This window comes from Cavia porcellus, unplaced genomic scaffold (genome assembly GCF_034190915.1).
Source record: "Cavia porcellus strain 051 isolate PalLab524CR breed Dunkin Hartley unplaced genomic scaffold, mCavPor4.1 scaffold_2, whole genome shotgun sequence".
Taxonomy (NCBI): Eukaryota; Metazoa; Chordata; class Mammalia; order Rodentia; family Caviidae; genus Cavia; species Cavia porcellus.
Genome location: NW_026947485.1, coordinates 4,321,280 through 4,341,436, shown reverse-complemented (window position 1 = coordinate 4,341,436; position 20,157 = coordinate 4,321,280). Strand labels below are relative to the sequence as shown.

At 44.7% G+C, this 20,157-nt stretch overlaps 1 protein-coding gene across 4 annotated transcripts in view; it reads right to left on the bottom strand.

The window, feature by feature from the left end:
• Cacna2d1 (calcium voltage-gated channel auxiliary subunit alpha2delta 1) overlaps positions 1–20,157 on the bottom strand; it is a 401,933-nt gene that overhangs the window by 91,023 nt on the left and 290,753 nt on the right. For all 4 annotated transcript variants that reach the window (XM_063237508.1, XM_063237510.1, XM_063237511.1 and 1 more), the window contains exons 8-10: positions 7,654–7,723; positions 5,463–5,513; positions 3,619–3,718 (exon numbers count right to left, since the gene is read on the bottom strand). In XM_063237508.1, the coding sequence (XP_063093578.1) occupies positions 3,619–3,718; positions 5,463–5,513; positions 7,654–7,723 (221 nt within the window). The remainder of the gene's footprint in view (positions 1–3,618; positions 3,719–5,462; positions 5,514–7,653; positions 7,724–20,157) is intronic.

The window sequence follows — 20,157 nt, the reverse complement described above, 5'->3', positions numbered from 1 at the left end:
CTATTAGACAGCAGCTTTTCCTCCTCTGGAGACCATCAAAGATGGCACTCACTTTCCACGCCGCCCGATCCCATCTCTTCTCCTAGCTCTTGGCAGTGAAAACCCTAAGTCACAGCACAGCCAAATCAGAAGCTGCAGGCTCTGTCTAGGAGGAAGCAGCCCACATCGGGAGAATCTGTCCATGAGTGGACGCCGAAGGGCTTCGCAGCCAGTGTACCAGCTCACCGACTTGGAATGCAGGAATGGGTAGCCTGGGGTAAGATAACACGCGGCCTCTGTGCAGCAGTGAGGGGCATGGCTGGCCGGCCAAGGCCCTGAAGGAGAAGGAGCAGGACAGGAAGACTTTGCTCAGGCCGAGAGTTGTGAACAAGAAACCAGGGTCAGACCCACGGGAAAAAGCAGCAGTGCACACATCTCTGGTTCATGTCGATGCTCACGAGTCAGGGTCCTCACACAGGAAGAGGGATAACAGCATCTGCCCTCTGGACGTCATTTGGCTCTGAATGGGGCTTGGGGGGTGCTATAAGTGTAGGGGGAGGGGATACTCATGGAACTAAAGGGACACGCTCTTCCTCACCTACTGCAACACAGCTATTGCTACTGGTACAGGGGCAACCCAAGGGGAACAGGCCCACCAAGATTCCTGCACAGAAGACAGGAGAGGACCTGGTATAAAATATTATATTGCATCCATCTCCCTGGAGAAAGGGAACCTTTGTGTTTCTTATAACTGACACATAATCCAGGGATGGGATTTTCTTTTTCCTAGTGCCTCATGCAATATCATTAACACTGAGTTCATATGCTGTTGGATTTTTTTCATTATGGGATCCTACACAACATCCTCTTAGGTAAAGCAACCCATTCTTTGGCAAAGAAAGTTCAATAGTAGATACATAACCAGAGAAGGCTCGGAGCCTGCCATATGCTGTCTGGAAGCTGGGAGCCTGACAGAAACTGCAGACCTCTCCTGCACTGCAAGTGAGGCTCCAGCCTGGAGACAGGGTGCCATCTGCCAGGAGGTAGTGCGTGTGTTTCCCTGTGCTTCTTTGAATCATGGTGCAATGTACTGGAGCCAGCTTACAACAGCTGCTAAAAAAGACTGACTGCATTTTCAGGAATTTTTGAGGCCAGATAACCTCACCCCGGTGCCAGGAACCTGGCAATGGGGCGTTTTCATCATGAGAACTGCCAAATTCTACAGTAAAGGGTTTCTACTACTGCTTAGCTCTGCCTGCAAAAAACCAGAACACGTGCATGTGAGAAGCACAGAACCCAGTGGGGAGGAGATGGTGCCTGCCTGTCACTATCATGGGACATGATCCACTTCCTGTCCCTATGACTTTAGGCTCTGCAGAAACATATGGTACACTTTTCAAGGGCGCATGTGTGGTGGGGGGGTTGGAATGTTCTTGTGAGCCTATGGCTTTCACTAAACCTAAATCTACAGTTACTATTTGGATATGTCAAGCTTCACATAGCAGCAGATCAACAAGTTTAAAAAAAGGAAATTCTCATGAGGATTGCTGCCACAAAATGCAGAGGAGAACCAGTCATGGTACTCAGAGCACTGATGGTCAGGGTAGCTATGAATGAACAGCTGCCGAAGACCCTCCTTTGAATGGCCCAGGCCCACGGAGTCACAGGTTTCTGGGAAAACATCCGGGTCCACCCCACCAGGTAGAGCACCAGCCAAGGGCTGACCAGGGAGGACTAACATGGGAATGAATGCCGGGGAGGGCAGTGGGGTAGGGAGGATAAATGATCCATGGTTAGAATTGCAATATATTCCAAACATATACTAAAGATAAAAAGAAACAAAGTAAAAGTAAATTCTGATCTTGTTTTTAATCCTGGAAGCCCACCTCCTGGTGAACCGTGTTAGTCTAATTTTTAAACACTGCCACCAGTCTGCAATGGGTTAGACAGACTGGCCCAGCCTGCTCTTCAGTGCTGGCATCCACAGCTGTTGTTTACCACTTCCTCTGTGGTCAGAGTCTGCCCTTCCCAGCTGTGCAGAAGAGGGTACCAAACATGGGCAGGATGGTTCTGAAGTGACCGTCCTGTGTGATTCCAGAGTCCAGTAGCAGAGTGAAGTTCCCTTCAGTGTAACTGAGATCCTGTAGCTGGCTTCCACCTTCCCTGCCTGGCTCCCTGAAGGTCACCCAGTCGTGTGTCCTGTGATCACCACCCTGATAAACCAGCAGCTCCAAACCATGATCCAAGTTTAGTATGGAGGAAGCCAGAAGATGTGGAGATGGGCTGCTTTCATATAAATTTAAGAAGTCATGCCAAATGTGCTGTACATTGTGTGTAAATTTTTCTCCTTGCTAACCAAGGACAGTATTTTATTAGTGATTATCCCAATGCTCCTATCATTTACATGTTTACAGACAAGTGAAGCTAAATCATATTCTTTTGAAATAAGTGGTGAGCTAACACATGGGGTCAGACTATAAAATCAGACTACCATAAACCAGAGATTTTATACAGGATCAAACTCTACTAAAAACATCCAGGATGACAGCTAGCACAGGGGTTCCTGAGGTTTCCATGAAGCAGAGAGCTTTGGTGTGGAGGATGGACAGCTCCTACAGTCTCCTTCTTCCTGTGTGGGACGCCCAGCTCCGACCACATGGAAAGAATCCACAGTGTTCCTTATAGTTTCTTTGAACTATGAAATACCTCCACTTTGTTCCCCCGGGGAACCACGTCACCTCTGAGGAATTTTCTAGTCTCTTGTATCCTAGATAATGGGTTCTGTTTACTGTAGCTACCCTTATTCAGAAGTAGCTCATTAAACACGTTTCACAGAGAGCCTTAGTAAACGTCACCAACTAGTTACCTGCAGCTTCAGCACACAAATGATTCTATCAGGTCCCTGCCTCTCCTTCACCCTCCTCTTCCAGGCAAAAGAGAAAAACCCATCCCGGACGCGCACCTGACACCTCCCTCCCAAGCGAGTTCAGAGACAGATCCGTTCTCTAACGTCCAATACAAAGCAGCCTCACTGCTGTGTCCAGCTCTCCAGCGACATCACTATGCCCCTAACCACTTCAGTGTGCAGTTACAGCTCCTGGAAAATGCAAGGCAGGCAATACTCTGCCTAAATTCTGTGAAGTAAAACGAGACGTGCTGATACCCACTGGTGTTTTCACTGGTTCAGAGTTCAGTGTTTTCTAGATGTAAGAAACATAAAACAGTTCTGAGCTCATTCAACTGCCTGTTGGTTCTTGTATTATTTACAAAAAAGAAAAAAGACGCTTGGGTCATAATGCACGATGGCTATTTGTCCAAAAGTGACTTTTCGGCGGGTAGCAAATTGCTTTGGAAATCTGCCCAGATGGCTGCTGGGAGCCCCCCAGGCATCCACAGTGTGGGGGTTTGCTTTACCTGCCCCGGCCCCCGAGTAAGGAGAATCCGCACACTGCTTTTCCCTTGTGCTGTCCATGTCCGTGACTCCATGCAGGGTCCCCACTCGGGAACTGGCACAGAAGGGAGGACTGAGTGACCAGGGGGACAGCGCAGTGGGGCAGCCCTGAGGGAGCACCAGAGATCCTCCGGACACAATCAAGATTTGAAGAGGGAACTCAAGAAATGCAATCATCTCCTACTTACAGAGGCGACGTTCACAAAGTCATCATCGGAGAGCGTCTCGAGCATTTCAGAGACCGACGTTCGGATCAGTTTCAGCGTCAAGCCGCTGACACTGCCACTCCTGTGAGGAGAGAAACGGCACATTACTCAGTGGACACACCATGAAGCAGAGTTCTAGACCATGTACATCACACTCAACTAACACAGTTATCCTAAGTAACCACTAGAAAAAAATCAAAAGGAAAAGATCTCTGGGCAGAGCGGAAACCATAAGAAGCACTGCTTTCCTTGCCTGCCAAAGTCAGTATGCATATCTTTTCTTTTCTTTTTTTCTTTTTTTTTTTTTTTTTTTTATCGGTACCGGGGATCGAACTCAGGACTGCGTGCTTGCAAGGCAGGTGCTTATGCTGCTGAGCTAAATTCCCAGCCCCCAGTATGCATTTCTTAATGACAGGTTAATGCTATATGGCAAGTGACAACTTTTAAAATATACAGATGGACACTCACGGCACATTTGCTCATGCAGGAAGGTGAATTAAAATTATATACGTGGCTGGGGGTTTAGCTAGGTGGCGTAAGCGCCTGCCTGGCAAGCCCAAGGTCATGAGTTTGATCCCCAGTACCAAAAATAAATAAATAATAATAATAAAATAAAAAAATAAAATTATGCATGCTCCAAAATCTACAGAGAACACTGTGTAAGGGCAAGAAACTGTTCAAAGAGGAAAAGTAATTGGAATAAGGGAACGAAGGAAAGAAAGAAAAGACACACATACATGATAGCTAAACTGACTATACTACTAATTGTATTAGTTATTGGAAAAGAACAGTTAATAATCATATGCTTAGATCAGTTTTACATGTCTATATCTGTTAATCTAAGCAACCCCCTTGAAGGTAACAATACACAATATTACAACCATTGTCAAAATCCCTACCATCTTGTTTTCTAAACCTATACTGTTATTGTATTTGGTTTCTTGTAGTTTTTGTTTGTCTGTATTGCTTTTTGCTTTTCTTTTCTGTGTCTTTTAAATCTTAAATTAAAAAAAGGAAGATGTATTAAGCAGTGGCTTGGCAGTCAGGTTAGAAGCAAGCCCAGATGGGTGGCAGAGTCCTTGTCCAGGAGCCCCTGGGGACTGGCCTAGGCCAGTGACTACATGGCCACCTGGCAACCATGATGCTACATGTTGGGCCACCATACCCCTTCTGCGCCCTGCAGCCCTCAGGCTCCGGGACTCAGGGCTCAGTTTTCTTTCGTGTCTCCATTGACTGCCCCCTCTGTGACCCTCTCTTCTGCGAGCTGTCGCCAGGCACTGGTGCGCACGCTCTCATGTGCACCTTAACTTAAAGCAAGGGAGTAAATAAGCAAAAGGGCCAAAGTGAAAAAATCTCTACAGATGTTTTTCTTGCATTGAAAAAGCCCAGGTGCAGATATTTCAGGTGCTTAATACTGACTTTGAGGACAAACCCCTAAACATTAACTGACTCACTAATCACTAAGTGCCTGCTGAATGAGTTTGTTTTGTTTCCTTTGCTTTTTGTTGTATCAGGAACTGCTTGGTTTTAGCGACTCTGTGTTTTAATACTGTCCTCAACATAAAGCAAAAATTGGAAGCCAATCAATAATTTTTCAAAAGACTCTGATTTTTAGAACAATGCCATCATTTGCCATTGTGGTTCTCCTCATTCCAATCAAGCAGTTTTTGCTGGTTTCTATTATCTTAATATGGCATTTCTGGATACAAAACTATCATAATTATTGGGGTTTTTTTTACCCCATCATGTATTTCTTAGGCCTGACACACTAGGGCCACGTACAGATCCGCTCACCCTCTCACCATACAGAACGTAACGCTACTCACACGTCCACCAGAATGAGCATGTCCTTGGGAGAGGCTGCGCCCTGGATATACCTGAAAGGAACAAGGACACGGAAGGTTTCTCTCCCGCAGTGCATCAAACATCCGCACTGTCACACTGCCACTTACAGGGCTCTGAGCTAAGTTCTCAGCAAAAAACTAGCGCTATTCCGTCTTGCACAGAACGGTTTTATTGTAGTGTCAGCTTCCAAAGGCTCCCTCAAACACAACACTGAGAGCCCCAAGATGCGACATTTAGAGTATGTTTTCCATTTATTTATAAAAAAGATGGAGGCTAATGTAAATATTGGGGGAAATTAACTTGCAGAAGGACTTTTTTCATGAGAAAATAACTGGTATATAACTGAAATTATAGGAAACATATTTTCCCAAACTCAGTCACTAACCACAGACCTAACGTCATCAAATAACAGATCGTCTTACTACTGAAGACAAAAAATAAAATAAAATAAATAGGTGGCTTAAGCAGTTTTAAAAAGTAGCTTAGGGCTTGCCTGTAATCCCAGCACTTGGGAGGCTGAGGCAGGAGGATTGCTATGAATTCAAGGCCAGCCTGAACTATATAGTGAGACCCCTGATTCAAAAATTTTAAAAGAATTAAATAAAAAGTGGTTTAGGGATCTAAAAAGAGTAACATCAACAAAAAGATAAACACAATAGGCCAACAAGGAAACTAAAATTGTATATGAAATGCTATCACCAACCCTTTCAAGTGAGGATTCTCAGGACTCTACCGTGTCCCACCAAGAACCAGCCAGCAGGTGAGTTTAAGATGCTGATTCTCAGATTCAGCCACAGCCCCACTAGCTGGGATCGCGGCACTGCATTGCGACTCTGGGTATTATGCTGATGGCTCCCTGGCTGCGGGAAAGCTGGACCTCAGTGACCCCAGTGCTCGGGCCGCTGCTCACAGACCGATCAGAGGCTAAGCCCAGCTCTCCACAGCCAGGACTCGGGGGGCCTGCCGGGAGCCTCCCTGGGGGCTTCCAGACAGCGGTGGCACAGGGTGTCAGCCTGGACCTTCTCATCCACAAAGCAGTGGAGCTCACCCCAACCCCTGCCTGTTTCCCAGGGAGGGTTGCAGGCAGCGTGACAAGTGACCCCTGGCACAGGGGCCCCTTCTCCCTTGCGCTGCCTCTGTGTGTCCATGGGTGCTTCCCACCGGGAGGAGCCAGGCACAGCACCCAGTCTTCCCCTGGCTGCTGGCTTCTAGTCTCTAAGTTTCTCCCCAGAGGATCCATTTCTAAACCCAAACCAGTGACACAGTGGCTTTGTCCCCACTAGCAGTGTGACACACAGGAGAAATACTGCCACGAGGAGGGGTCATGCTGTTGGGACTCATGGAGGTCACCCCTGGGACCCTTAGCAGGGCTCTGAAATGCCTCGCAAGCCCATCCTTTGAATCAACAAGTGTGCACCTAGAATTCTCCTGAACCCCAGCGGGAAATGCAGAGTAACCTAAATACCCAGGCACAGAGCAGTCTTTACACAGTTACCACACAGTGCACTTCTGCGTGAAGCAAAGGGTCTCTGGTCATGAACATGCACACAGAGGCACTGCTAAGAAAAGAGGAGAGTACAAAACACCGTGCTGTTCCTAGAGGGACACGGCAAGGAAGCAGTATCTTACAGTGAACATACTTTTAGAACACTGGAAGCCCAAGTACTGGTACAATGTCCCCAAATGAACAACTGTTTCCCACTGAGTCCAACTATGGCTTATTGGTGTTTTCCAAGCTCTGCACCAGGAGAATGAGTTGCCCTAAATTGCGGGGAACAAGTACAAATTCTTCAGGAAAAAGCAAACCCTAAGCCGTGCAAGTCTAACCCAGGGCAGCTCCTACCTTGGGGTCAGTTCTCATTAATTCGCAGCCAGAGGTGAAAGCTGTCCTAGCCTTCATCAACCCCCTGCTGGGGTCCTGAGAGTAACCCAGCAGTCCTGTAAGACCCCCGCTGGCTACAGGGAGTGAGAGCTCCCAGATAAAGGGGGTCCTCTGAGATAAACTCTGCCCCCTGTGCCAACAACAGCCCTCACAGCCCTCAACTCTCCTGCCCTCCACCTTCAGTTACACTCCCCATATCTCATCCTAATAACGGAAACAAAAAGCCAGGACCTCCTTTGGTCTCTCTCTATTTCCTTATTTATTTTTTATCGTTAGTGTAAAATCCTTACCATGGTCTCCGGCGTACATCATAAAGGTCAATCTTGTTTGGAGTTCTGCTGTTATCCACCCATGGAGAAGCTAAAAAGTAAAATACAGAAATCACATCAAAACATTAGAGCTGCTCTACAAAAACACTGTAAAACTCAAAAAAGCACCAAATGCCTCCGACGCAAAATTCCCTTCATTTACTGCAGAGCTCCAAGGGAGGCCCCGCTTTTCTTCCTGCACTGTCGTGTCTTTCACAGCACCGAGAGAGAAAAGCAGCCCCGTCAGGCTGTGCTCCTCAGCGTGTGAGAATCAACTACAGGTTTACCCGACACGTGGAGGCCACCCAGTTCCTCTTCTCGTTTAACCTGACAATGTCGCTTTGCAGAAAGTATACGTGCCGCTGGTGGAAATGTTGCTTTCATTTATCTGATCCTTATATTTGCATTCAATACGACTCTGACTCGGTCTATAAGAGTTTTTATAAGCTTGGTATCATAAAATAGCGTGATTTGATAACTTTCACATTCATATTTGATAACAGCCAATCTAGGTTGAAAGGACGATGAAGAAGTTAAACTCTAATGAGAACAACTCCATCAAAACCATTTTCTTTAAATCTATTTGAATGATGTGAGCTGAGCTAAAAATAGGCAGTGAGCTGGGTTAGTTTTACAGCCTTGATCGCTTAATACTAATCAGAAAAAATTTCTTATCTAATTATATTGATTTTTAAGTGCAATTAATTTATACTTATTCTAATTTAATTACTTTAGTTAGAATGCTTCACAAAGCTGTAGAGGTGTGCACACTTTAGACTCGTGGAGAAAAATAAATACGGATGAATTCGATGGTGACTACACTGGAGAAGTGTCTCTTTTCACACCTGTTTAGACGCATAACTCAGGAATCCTGCTAATCCACAAGGCTTCTGAAGCACGATCTACTTTCCCCTTTTCTTTATTGAGAAACTATGGAAATCAGGGAGAACTTTACAGGGAGTCAGATTTATTAGCCAACTAAGATAATTTGGCCCATTAGCCTACGTCAGAAAATATATACAAGTAAGTCCCTCCTTGGCTGTGAAATTTCCTCCCTATTAGGGGCAATGTAGTCAGATGATTTATTCAGTTTAAATGACTAATCACATTTCCATGAAACAGCGCGTTTAAATAGAGCACTCCCCCAAGATCCAATTACTGACACAGCCCGTGTAAGGGATACGGTAAATTTGTTTTATGTCAAGTCTTTCAGTCTGTATCAGCAGATACTGAGTGCCAGCAGTGTAAAATGTCTCGCCCGCCATGACCCCTCAGATGGTGCCACAGCCCAGCTGGCGGTCACAGCAGTTCACTTCCAAACACTTCTCTGACACTGGACCCCAACTTCATGTAGCAGTGACTACTATAGAGCCCACATTTTAGTACCACGCATTGGGGGTGTCAGTTACTTCCCCTCAGTTCCTAATGCAGCCTTGGTAAGGGGTCAGGGTCTTCAGTCTGAGCTGGCACTGCTCCCAGTCCTGCACAGATGTGGGGACACTGAGGGAGAAAAGACTTTGTCCCAACTGTGGCTTGACGCTTGTGGGCTCTGAGGACACCTGCAGCTTTCCTGGCATCCGTCCCCTGCTGGACAGCCCCCAAGGCCAGCAGTGATACCCAGGCGTGTCTGTGGCAGAGCTTCCAGGGGGCACCTGGGCCCTGATGGTGGATTCCCAGTGGATGCCACCAGTGGGTCAGCACAGCGACCTCGCTGCCTTGGTAGCCACCACTACACCCTCTCCATGAAGGCTTTTGTGTCTGATGGGGGCGGGAGGATGAGGACTTTGGGGCCCTCTCAGTCTTAGGGGGCTTGTTACCTGCAGGGATAGATGACAGGATGTTAACCTGCTGTTCCCTGTGATTCTAGGGAGTGCCTCGGCACCCCGCTCACTACGGCAGTCAGTAACTCTTCATGTACAAATAAGCTTGCCCTGCTGCAAGCACTGTGTGGTTTTCCTCTTCCCTGATTGCACGGGACTGACACAGTTGTTGATCGGAAATGCAGAGAGGTAAGATAAGCGGGCGCTGCCAATCTCGGGGCTGCAGCGAGGAGGGGAAGCTAAGGTGTGATGAGTGACAACAGGACCTGAAAGCCACTCTCCACTAGCACAATCATCTAGCATTTCTGCTCCCCTGACACAACTGCTAAGTGAAATGACCTGATCGGAATTACTACACTCCATGAAATGTGTATTTTTCTTTCCAGACAAAAATATAAAGGTATAATTTACATTATGAAGCAGATCATTAAAATGTAATGTAACATACAATCTTTGGTGGTTTATATTTAAAAATATTAATAGTCATTAATGAGCTCTATGAGATATTTGCTTTTAATAGCTCATGAGTAGACTAAATTAAGATAGTTCTATTATGGTAAAATATAATTTCTACTGTGATGTTACTAATTAACGTTTAAAATCCCACTGTGGTGTTTCAGTGGTATGTTATTCATATAAGAATATGGCTATTTATATCTGAATTTATAGAAGTTATTTATATCAGAATTATGGCAGATCCTAAAGTAAAGCAGACAATAAGCATACACAGCAATTCCCTGAAATAACCAGCTTCATAATCGTGCGCAGTGGAACTACAGGCCACGAAAGCAAATCACAGCTTCTCAAACCCCTCAGAAAAATAAAGAGCTGCTTGCGGCAGACCGCCTCTGGATCCCGGGAGACTTGGGTGGCAGGACAGAGGACCGGAAGGGCCCACTGTGGGCAGCTCATTTCCGAACTCCCTGGAGACGCTTTTCCCAGATGAAAGATAACCTGGGTTTCTCCACTAACTCTTCGGGGAAGCTGCTCTGGCCCACCGAGCACCAAAGGTGAGCTCAGGCAGCTGTCAAGTCACCCACCAGCTTCCACGAGTGCTCACCTGAACAGTAACTCAGAGCACTGCAGAAAATATACAGATTTCAGGGCCATTTTATGGTTCAACCGCCAAAAAGTTAACAGGCAATGTTCGTCTTTCACTTTAGCTGTCAGGAAGCTCTGCCCTGCGGTGGAGAGACTGTTACTAGACCCCCACAGCACCAGTTATGGTGCTTCAGTTAATACTGCGAATCATGTTTCTTTTCCAATTGCTTATTGGTACAATTTAGATGCGCATGATGACCTCATGTGTCCCAGGGAATCTGCCCCCGAGGGTGGACATCTTGGCTCCTTTTTTCCCAACTCCCTTCCCTTCCTTTAACTCCTTCCGCCCTCCTAACTTGCAAGGCTTTGTTTCCATTATATCCTTTTTCCCCCATTTTTTCTCTTCCTTCCATTCCCCTAAATTCCTCTATTGGAACAATTACTTCCTACTTCACAGTATCTATTATACATTTTGATTCTTATTTATACTTTCAGTTTCACATACCAGAGAGAGAACGCGGTACTTACATGTGCCCGATTTATCTCACTTAAGAGTATGGTCTCCAGGTTCAGGCACTTGGCTATCAATGTCTCAAGTTCATCTTTTTTATGGCTGAGTACTATTTCATTGTATAAAAACACACATCTTCTTTATCCACTCATTGGTTGATGGGCATTTGGGCTGTTTCCAAGATTTAGTTACTACAAACTGTGGTGCTATACACATGGGTGCACATATATAGATTTTAATTCTTTGATGATTTTAATTCTTTTAGGAAGATACCAAGAAGGGAACTAGCTGGGTCAAATCGTCCTAATTTTTTGAGGCGTCTCCACACTGAGTTACATATTGGCTGCACCAGTCTACATTCCCACCAGCAGCGGAGAAGGCTCCTTTCTCCCCACCGTCCTGCCAGCATTTATTCTTGGTTGATTTCCTAATGATGGCCATTCCTTCTGAAGTGAGATGGACTCTCAGTGCTGTTTTGATTTGCATCTCTTAATCAGTGATGCTGAACCTTTTTCATGTATTTAATTTGCCATTTGTAATTCTTCTGAGAAATGTCTGCTCAGTTCAGATGTCCATTTTTGTATTGGGTCTTTAAATACGGGGGAGGACTGAGTTTCTTCAGTTCTTTATATGTTCTATACAGCAGTCCTTTGTCCGAAGAACAACTGGCTAAGATGTTTTCCCACTCTGTGGGTTACCTTTTCACCCTGCTGGTGATTTCTTTCGCTATGCAAAAGCTTTTAGTAAGATGAGATTCCAGTTGTTGAATCTTTTTAGGATCAAATGCATCTTTCTAATTTTGAAAGACTTATTTTTAACCAGTCACATGTATGCTCACATGAGCTGGGCTTTAACACCACGTCGTCTTTCCACCCTTCTGCACTCCCCAGTGTAGGCTGCTACTCACTTCTAAGGATTAGAAAACTGACCTTATTTCAGAACTCTGGGTAGCACACTGTGCGGGTCACAGAACGGCGTTCGCAGGCTGTGTAAGACAGGGGACCAGAAAACCCTAACTGCCCCCTCGCCGCTCCATCCGCGCTTCTGTCCCATCCATCAAGCAGCAGCTGAATCTTCCGAAACCCCTCTGGCAGTTTCTCCCAGCACTAGCACTCATAATCAGGACTTAAACTTTACCCAACTTAACTCCACAAACATGTCCCAGCCTCCATAAGGGAGGCACTGTTGGGGCTGCAGAGCAGATCAATAGCTAATGAACTATCTTCTCTGCCAGCCGGGGACACTGCAGATAGCTCCAGAGGAAGATGCAATCTCAGAGCCATTGTTCCCATTGTTCTCTGATGACTGAAGTAAAGGAAGACTGCTCTTAGGGAAACCGTCATATGGAAAAGGGTGTTGGCACTGCATTCTGAGCAGGGTGAAAAGGTACACATGACTAGAGGGGGCCGCAGGAACAGAGAACCCAGAGATAAGGAAGGATACATACACAGATACCAAAGGGAGAGTTAAACAACAGGGCGAGACCACAGGGGCGGGAGGCTTAGGCTGGGTTGTCTGACTGTCTTGGGAGCCACAGAAGAAATTCAGAGCGTGCGTCCAGGTGTGGGGGCTCCAGGAGGCCCCGGCACTCTATCCAGTCCTCCCCGTCCTGTCTGCCACTGTTGCCCTGCTGCTCTGCCCAGCTGCTGTGAACTAAGGATTTTGTTCCATCTTTCTGCTGTGATTTCTCAGGCTTGGAGGCTGCTATCCACTGACCAAATACCCTGAAAACATGGCCCAGGTTTCCCCCTCCTTTAAGCAGTGGGTGTCAGGTGTTTCGGGCCAGCCCAGGGCAACCTGACCAGCACACTAGGTTGTGTTATGAAGACTAAACTGTTTGTAGTGAGTGGAGGAGACTGTTTGCATGGTCTGGATGGCACTTGGAGGGAGCCAGGTAAGATTAAGTGGACAAAGTCAGCTGTGTAATTTTACCAGAAAACTTATAATCTAAATTGTTATGACGGTTTGTATTTAGAAGTCCCCCCAAAGTCTCACGCATTCACATGGGGTACTCACGATGGGGCTTTCGGGAGGTGATTGGATCATGACTACATGACAGTCATCACTGGGAGAGCCCACTGGCCAAACGTGACGCTGGGGCAAGAACCCTGGTTGGAGGAAGTGGGCCCCCAGGGGCGTGGCTGGAAGGTCTGTCTCCCTCCTCCTCCCTTGATCTCTCCCTGCTTTCTACCTCCATGCCATGGACTGTTTCTCCTCCGCCACGCTGCCCTGCCTGGGAGCAGCCAACTGTGCACTGGAACCGCTCCACACGGTAACCCAAAACAAATGCTTCTGCCTTTGAGTTGGGTGTTGGGTACTTTGTCCCAGCACCCAGAAAGCAAGCACTCCACATCATTAGTTAATAAATTCATTCATCTCTTCTGGGATTTCGTTTTCACACGTTCCTAAGTTTTTTCTTACCCACATATGAGCCCTAGAGAAAAATTCTTTCTGGTAATAGAATCTTCAGGGTCCCTCATTTCCTTCAGGAAAAGGAGCTCGGCCTTGTTCTTTTCGCTAGTCCTTCCTTAGCTTAGACTCTGCTGCATTGAATTAATAAAACCAGCTAAAATATTGTTTCCTCAGCATGGAGACTCAATATTCAGATGATGTCATTCTATTGGCGGGAAAGTGACTTTGATGTCTCTGATGTACTATGTCTAAACAAGAAATGGAAACTAACCCACACATACTCAGAGTTATGGCTGAGAATAAATCATCATATTTTTAAAATAAAAGCCTGATTTCATGGTTTACTGGCAATTCTGAAAGTGCCTGGTGTGCCATATAAAACATTTTCATGTTATATCAATTTTTATTACCAGAGGTAACAGCTGACAAGGACCAGGAGCATGGCTAGGTGGACTATTCAGTGCAGTAAATGGCCACACAGATGCATCAGTTAAATGGCCAGGAGGTAGGTGACCCAGAGAAAAGCGTGAGTGTAGAAAGTTTCCTGAAGTAAGTGACAGGAGGATTCACTGAAAAATAATGTGAGTTACATTCCGCTTCGAGAAAACCAAACTGTGACAAAGAAACAGGTCCTTATTTTTACAGGAAGGTAAATCCAATTAGATGAAAATAATGATATATTTCTAAGAATTAAAAAAATTATGATTTTACAGGAATAAATTCTCTGCCTTTACAAGCTACTAAATCTTCTATCTTAGCACTTAAAGGTGCTATATTTATTTAGAATGTTTACATATGGTATGCCAGAAAAAACAAGGAACATAAATTTTAGACAAAAATTTTAATTTTCTTCAATTAAATACAGTAAACACAAAATTAATTGCATAGCGAAAACAGCTCTATGCATTTAAGATTGCATGGCAGGTGTGGAAACTTAGCCATATATGAAGTAAAAGGAAACAGAGTAAGCTGTTTTATGATTGAAAACCACTGAGGTTTTTAGTAATACTTATTCACAGATTTTATGGGATTATTAATCCCAGTCTAATTACAAGCACCTTTCGATCTTCACATTAGCATTTGATTTAATTACTGTAACCCATAAACCATAAAAATAAACTACTTATTCAAAGTAACCATAACTGGACCTAGAGCTGATTGTAAATTGGGTAAATAATATAAACTTCCTCTGTCAAAATTAAAGACAAAGTCAGATAAGAGGAGAGGTTATCCAAAAGTTCAAAAGAAAAGTGGCTACAGAGACACCTCTGCCACTCAGGGTTGTGTAAGAAGGCTCAAATAGTGACTTTCCATGTGTCCTGCGTGTGTTTCCCCACCTAACACAGGTGGCAGGAGGACACAGCAAAGCAGGTGCACCACTCAGCAGAACCCCGCCACTCAGCCGCAAACAGAGGTATTTACATGGGCCTGTCAACACTCCCAACCTCACTGTTCTAAATTAAATTCATCATTTTAGGCAAAAAATAAAAATATTTTTGGTGTAGATTTCAGTTAATGGCCCTGGCACTCTTATGTCCACTCCAGCTAAAAATGGCAGCCCACTGTGAGTGTTAGGTCAGTCACTAATTACTTTTGATAAAGTGCTTCTGATTAAGGCATCTCTGCACAGCATACATTGGGTTCTAACCATTACTGGGATTAAGAAAAGTAATAATCACTTCAATTTACAGTTTGTTTATGTTGTGACTGACGGATGTGTAAAATATCTTTAGAGTTGGGCCATGTGTCCACTCACAAATACCCAAATTAAAAGAAAATCATGCCACTTATGAAGCAAAGAATCTTGGGAAACCCTACTTCTAGAAATACTGTGGATGTGGATGTACAGTGATCTGATTTCCTTAAAATTGACTAGAAATCCACCCAATATCTCTTTGATGTTTAATATAATGAGGCTTCTTTGGAAGACCCTGGGCATTTGCTGCATGATACTGGAAGTATTCTAAGACTGTTCTTCCGAAAACAACTACACAATTCAAGGACAACTAGCTCCCAGGAGGAAACCTGCAGCCTCACTGCAACGCACGGAGTCATGCAGAGTGGCATTAGGTGAGGTCCTTGTCAGATCATTTGAATGAACAAATGAGGCAGAGAAATAGAAAATGATTAACAAGTCAGGAAACGGCACGTAGGATGGAGGAAATTTTTGCGTCCTTTTGCTTTTTTCTTTATAAATGCAACTAATTATGGGAAAATAGTAAGTGCCGCCTCCATTGGGATTTTAATGAGCCAATGAGTCTTAATTACAATCCCAATTACGGCAGATTACGTGTTTTAATTTCGGGAGACACTGAGGGAAATAAGTAGTTGGTACCTATGCTTTCCTTTTACAATACATTAGAATTCACAACGTAGCTAGTTATGGAAAGCAGTTTTAATAGCTTTAAAGCTAATGAATAGAAATCAATTAAGAGCACCAAAGAATTTATAAAGAAACTAATTTTCTAATAAGCACATATTGAAGATGACATAAGACACGGGTTCCAGCTTTTTAAAAGTTTTACTTTGCCTTTAATTGACACATCCTAATTATACGGATTCGTGGATTACAGTGTGAAATTTTGGCTGATGTATAGGTTTGCACAATGATCAAATGTTATACAGCACCATCACCTTTCACTTGCCATTTCTTGCCGTGAGAGCGTTCAGAATATTCTCTTCCAGCTACCTAAACGCACTCTACAGCACGGCTAGTAATTGCCACCAGCCCCGTGCTGGTAATGGCAGGACCCTTCCTCCTGGAATGATGGCTAGTCTCTCCCTGTCACCTCTCCGGCTCCTCCTCTGCTGTACTCAGGCTTCCTGTGCCTGATCTGGGTCCGTGCGCACCGTGCCAGGAGCGGTCCATGGTCTGCCAGTGTTTCTGCTATGCGAGTCACCCCGGTTATCCTGCCAAACGAAGACTGCAGGCATGGCAAAGGCTACAGTCCTGGACCCCCAGGGCTCTGTGCTCAAGCCTGCCTGGGAAACCTTCTCACCAGGTTACTGGCCAAGAAGCAGACACAGTAGGGCATGATTCCAACAAAGCCTAGAATGGTGTCGGAAGCTATTGTTTCAAGAACCAGAAACTTCTCCAAATTTAAAGCTGTTTTTATTACAAATACAGCATGTTTTTCTTCCAAGCTGGAGAGGAGAAAGGGGAAGAAGGGAGTGGTTGGAGAAATAGAAAGGAAAAAGAGGAGGGAGAAGAGGAAGGATTACAGCCATGACTTTCAAAGCTCTGTTCTTAGATACAGTCACTGGATTCAAAAGCAGGCAGAGGTTCAGTCCAGCAACAGACTTGGGAATTCAAGCTTTCAGCGAATACCAAATGCACAACTTTCTACAGGCATCTCTGGCAAAGGTCTTTACCTCTGGAGACCTGCGCAGCAGATGCCGTGTTCCACATGTTTAAACTGGGTAAAGGACAATCACGGAGGACCCTAACCATCCCTGGCTTTCCCTCCAGCTGGGCAATAGGAAGGGAAGCACATTGAATGCTCCCTGCTGTCCTAAGAACTCCATCTTTGAGCCTAGTGCTCCTCCTCCTTCCTCCCCCAGGGGGTCAGGGGGCACGGGATCCCCAGGTCTCTGCCCCACCAGGTTTTGGAGGTGGGACGGGAGGGGTAGATATCTGTTCCCTACAGGAATCCCTTCCACCCCTCCCAGGCTGGGGCTGGGCCCAGGCACTGCCTTTAACAAGGAGCAAGAACTCTTTGGAGACTCTGTTGAGAATGAGAAGATTTAAGTTTTTGCATATATTTCATTTTTAATAATTCTGCAGCAAGATACTTCTTGAGAAACTAAAATAAAAATCAATAGCTTATATAATTAGAGAAAAGTACAGAATTCTATGTTTGGGCTGCGTGAAGAATAGATTTTATCTGATTCTCACAATTCTGTGGCCGAAGAGAGAGGATGACTTTCCCACGTTACAAATGTAGACACCAAGAGCCAGAGAGAGAATAGCAACAGATGTAACAGAAAGAAATACAGCAAAGCCAGCTAGGGTGGTTGACATCTGTAATTCCAGGACTCGGGAAGGCTGAGACATGAGGATTGCGAGGTAGAGCCCAGTCCCAGAAAATGTAGCAAAACTATGTCTCAAAAACAACAACAACAAATAAAACACAAATTTTAAAAGGGGGCTGAGAAATAGCTGAATGAGAAGGTCCAGGGTTTAATCCGTGGTATTGCAAGCAAAAAAGAATTTTAGGAAAGCAAGTTAAGCTTAAACTGAAACACAAAACATGATGTTTTAGAAAAAGTATGTCCCAAATATTGCATGAGGCATACTTATGCTGAGTGGATCTTCACTGCTTACCTGAAACTTAAATCTAGGTGGACGTCCTTTAGTTCTTCAAGCAATCCTGGAGTGCCCAAAGGGGACAGGTCCCTGTCACTCTCCAGGACCATGGCTCAGGCACAGGGGAAGCCCTTCCACCTCTGAGTCAGCGTCCCAGCAACAGACTTCCTTCAGCTGACGCATGGTTGTAGTCTGCCTCCAGTTTTGAATTTTTAGAAAATTTCCCACTGTACTCTCTTTGAGCCCATGGGTGCTAACCTGAGGCATTATCGGTGCTCTGTGTTTTCCAGACCTGATGAGAGGCCCCAGGAAATCAGGACATCTACCCAGGTCCTAAGTGCTGCTAGGGGGCCTCTGCCAGAAGTCATATCTCATACATAAGAATCCAGTTAAGTGATGGCCCATGCGGTGCTTCTGCTGATTAAGATGATAAATGACCTTCAAGAGTCCCTCAGACCCCCAGACTCAAACAAGCAAAATTGTTCCAGTCCTATGAATGCTAACTATTCTGTTCCAAGAACTTACAGAATTTGTAGCACAAAAGATCACTATGTAAAATAACCACCTTAGAATTGTTCCTACCACCTTGTTTTGAAGGCCTGTAGTGTCAATGTCTTAGGCTCTTCGCTATTGTTATTTATTTGTCTTTTTTGTTTTGTCTTTTTCTAGTAATCTGTTTTGTCTTGTTTTTTCCTCTAATACAGAAAGTTTAGGTATACATGTAGAAGCTTATACATGCCTAGAACTTTTCCTGAACAGTTTACGAGAATCGATTATATTATGTGTGATGAAATGAACAGCTACTTTGAAGAAAGAGAGATATTATGGTATCCATTGCTGATTTCCTATCATCATGCTGTGAAATCCAGTAACTTTGTTCAGAGTGGTTTTAGTCTGTTTTGTATTGTTTAATTTCAACATTCATGAAGGTATGGACAGCTATTTTGAAGAGAACAAGAAACATTATGGTAGCCATTGTTGATTTTCCTACTGTGTGGTTTTGAAGGCCTGAAATGCATTTATTCTTCTGTTTTGATAAGTTTTATACTATTTTGTTTTAATTCATTGTGTATGAAGATATAGACAACTATTTAGAAGAAAACAAGAGACATTATGGTATCCACTGTTGATCTCCTGTTGTCATGCTTTGAAATCTGTGTCACTTGCATTATTTTCTTCTGATCTGCTTTGTTCTGTTTTGTTTTACCTTCTTTAAAATAAAAAACAAATTAAAAGATGATAAACGACACAGAAAGATCACCTCCAACCCGGGTTAGCAGGCAGAAACAGGATGCGCCACACTACGACGGCTGCATCAGAAAGGTAAAATCAGCGGGGAAAGCGTGATGGACTCAGAATACGATTACTTCAGTTTTAAGTCTGAAAGTGTGAAATGTTGCCAGCGTGTCTCAGGACAGAGAGACACACATCCTTCCACTTCTAACATTGCATTCGCGCCTTTGCTAGGGACTTCATTCACTACATCACTATTGTCATAAAGGCCCACTCACAGCAGAGTCACTGAGACTGCACGCATGTCACCCCCGGCAGCCCTGGGGCCCTGGGAGGAAGCCCCATAGCAGGTGAGCATGCCGGGGCAGAGGGCCCTGCGGAGTGGTCTCTCATCACATCCGCTACCCCCGGCTATAAAAGCAGGGTTATCCCCACAGCTCATGCTCTGAGAGGACCTTGCACGTGTGGCTATATTAGGCGTCAAAATCTCTTCCCAAGATGAAGGAAGCACATGTCATAAATGAATTCCAGAAGCTAGCCTAGGAGTGAGTTTAGAAGTGGCATCTGTAAGAACGCCCTCCTGGAGAAGCACTCAGTCCACAGCCTCCCTGCCCTTCCCCCAGGTCCCCACGCTGCCCTGTGCACGCCCCCTCCCTCTCACGCACCCCTGTCGTCTCCCTCTCCTGCAGCCCTGCATCCTCTTTCTTCCTTTGCATCACCCACTTCTTCCGGGCTCGGGGCTCTTTGTTCTTTATTATTATACTAATTTTCTCTAGGATTTTTTCCTCCAGCCATCAACTGTGCACAAGTGAAATTCTATGAGGTAATTTCTTCAAGGTTCATAAGCTACCTACTGCCATTAGTTATGGATAAATGTATCTGCTCTGTGTTTTATTGGGTAGAAACGTGAGTTCTACAGTTTTTAATTGCATTCAGAAATGTTAAAATTCTGAGGTTTTTTATAATACATTTATTACATGATGCATGAGTAGTTTTGCTTTTTTTCTTTATAGGATCTTTTAAATTTATTTTAAAATTTTCTTTTTTTTTTTTTTTTTTTTTTCCAGTACCGGAATTCAAACTCATGACCTCATGCTTGCCAGGCAGGCACTGTGCTGCTGACCTATATCCCAGCTTAAAATTTCTTGATATGTAATATGCAG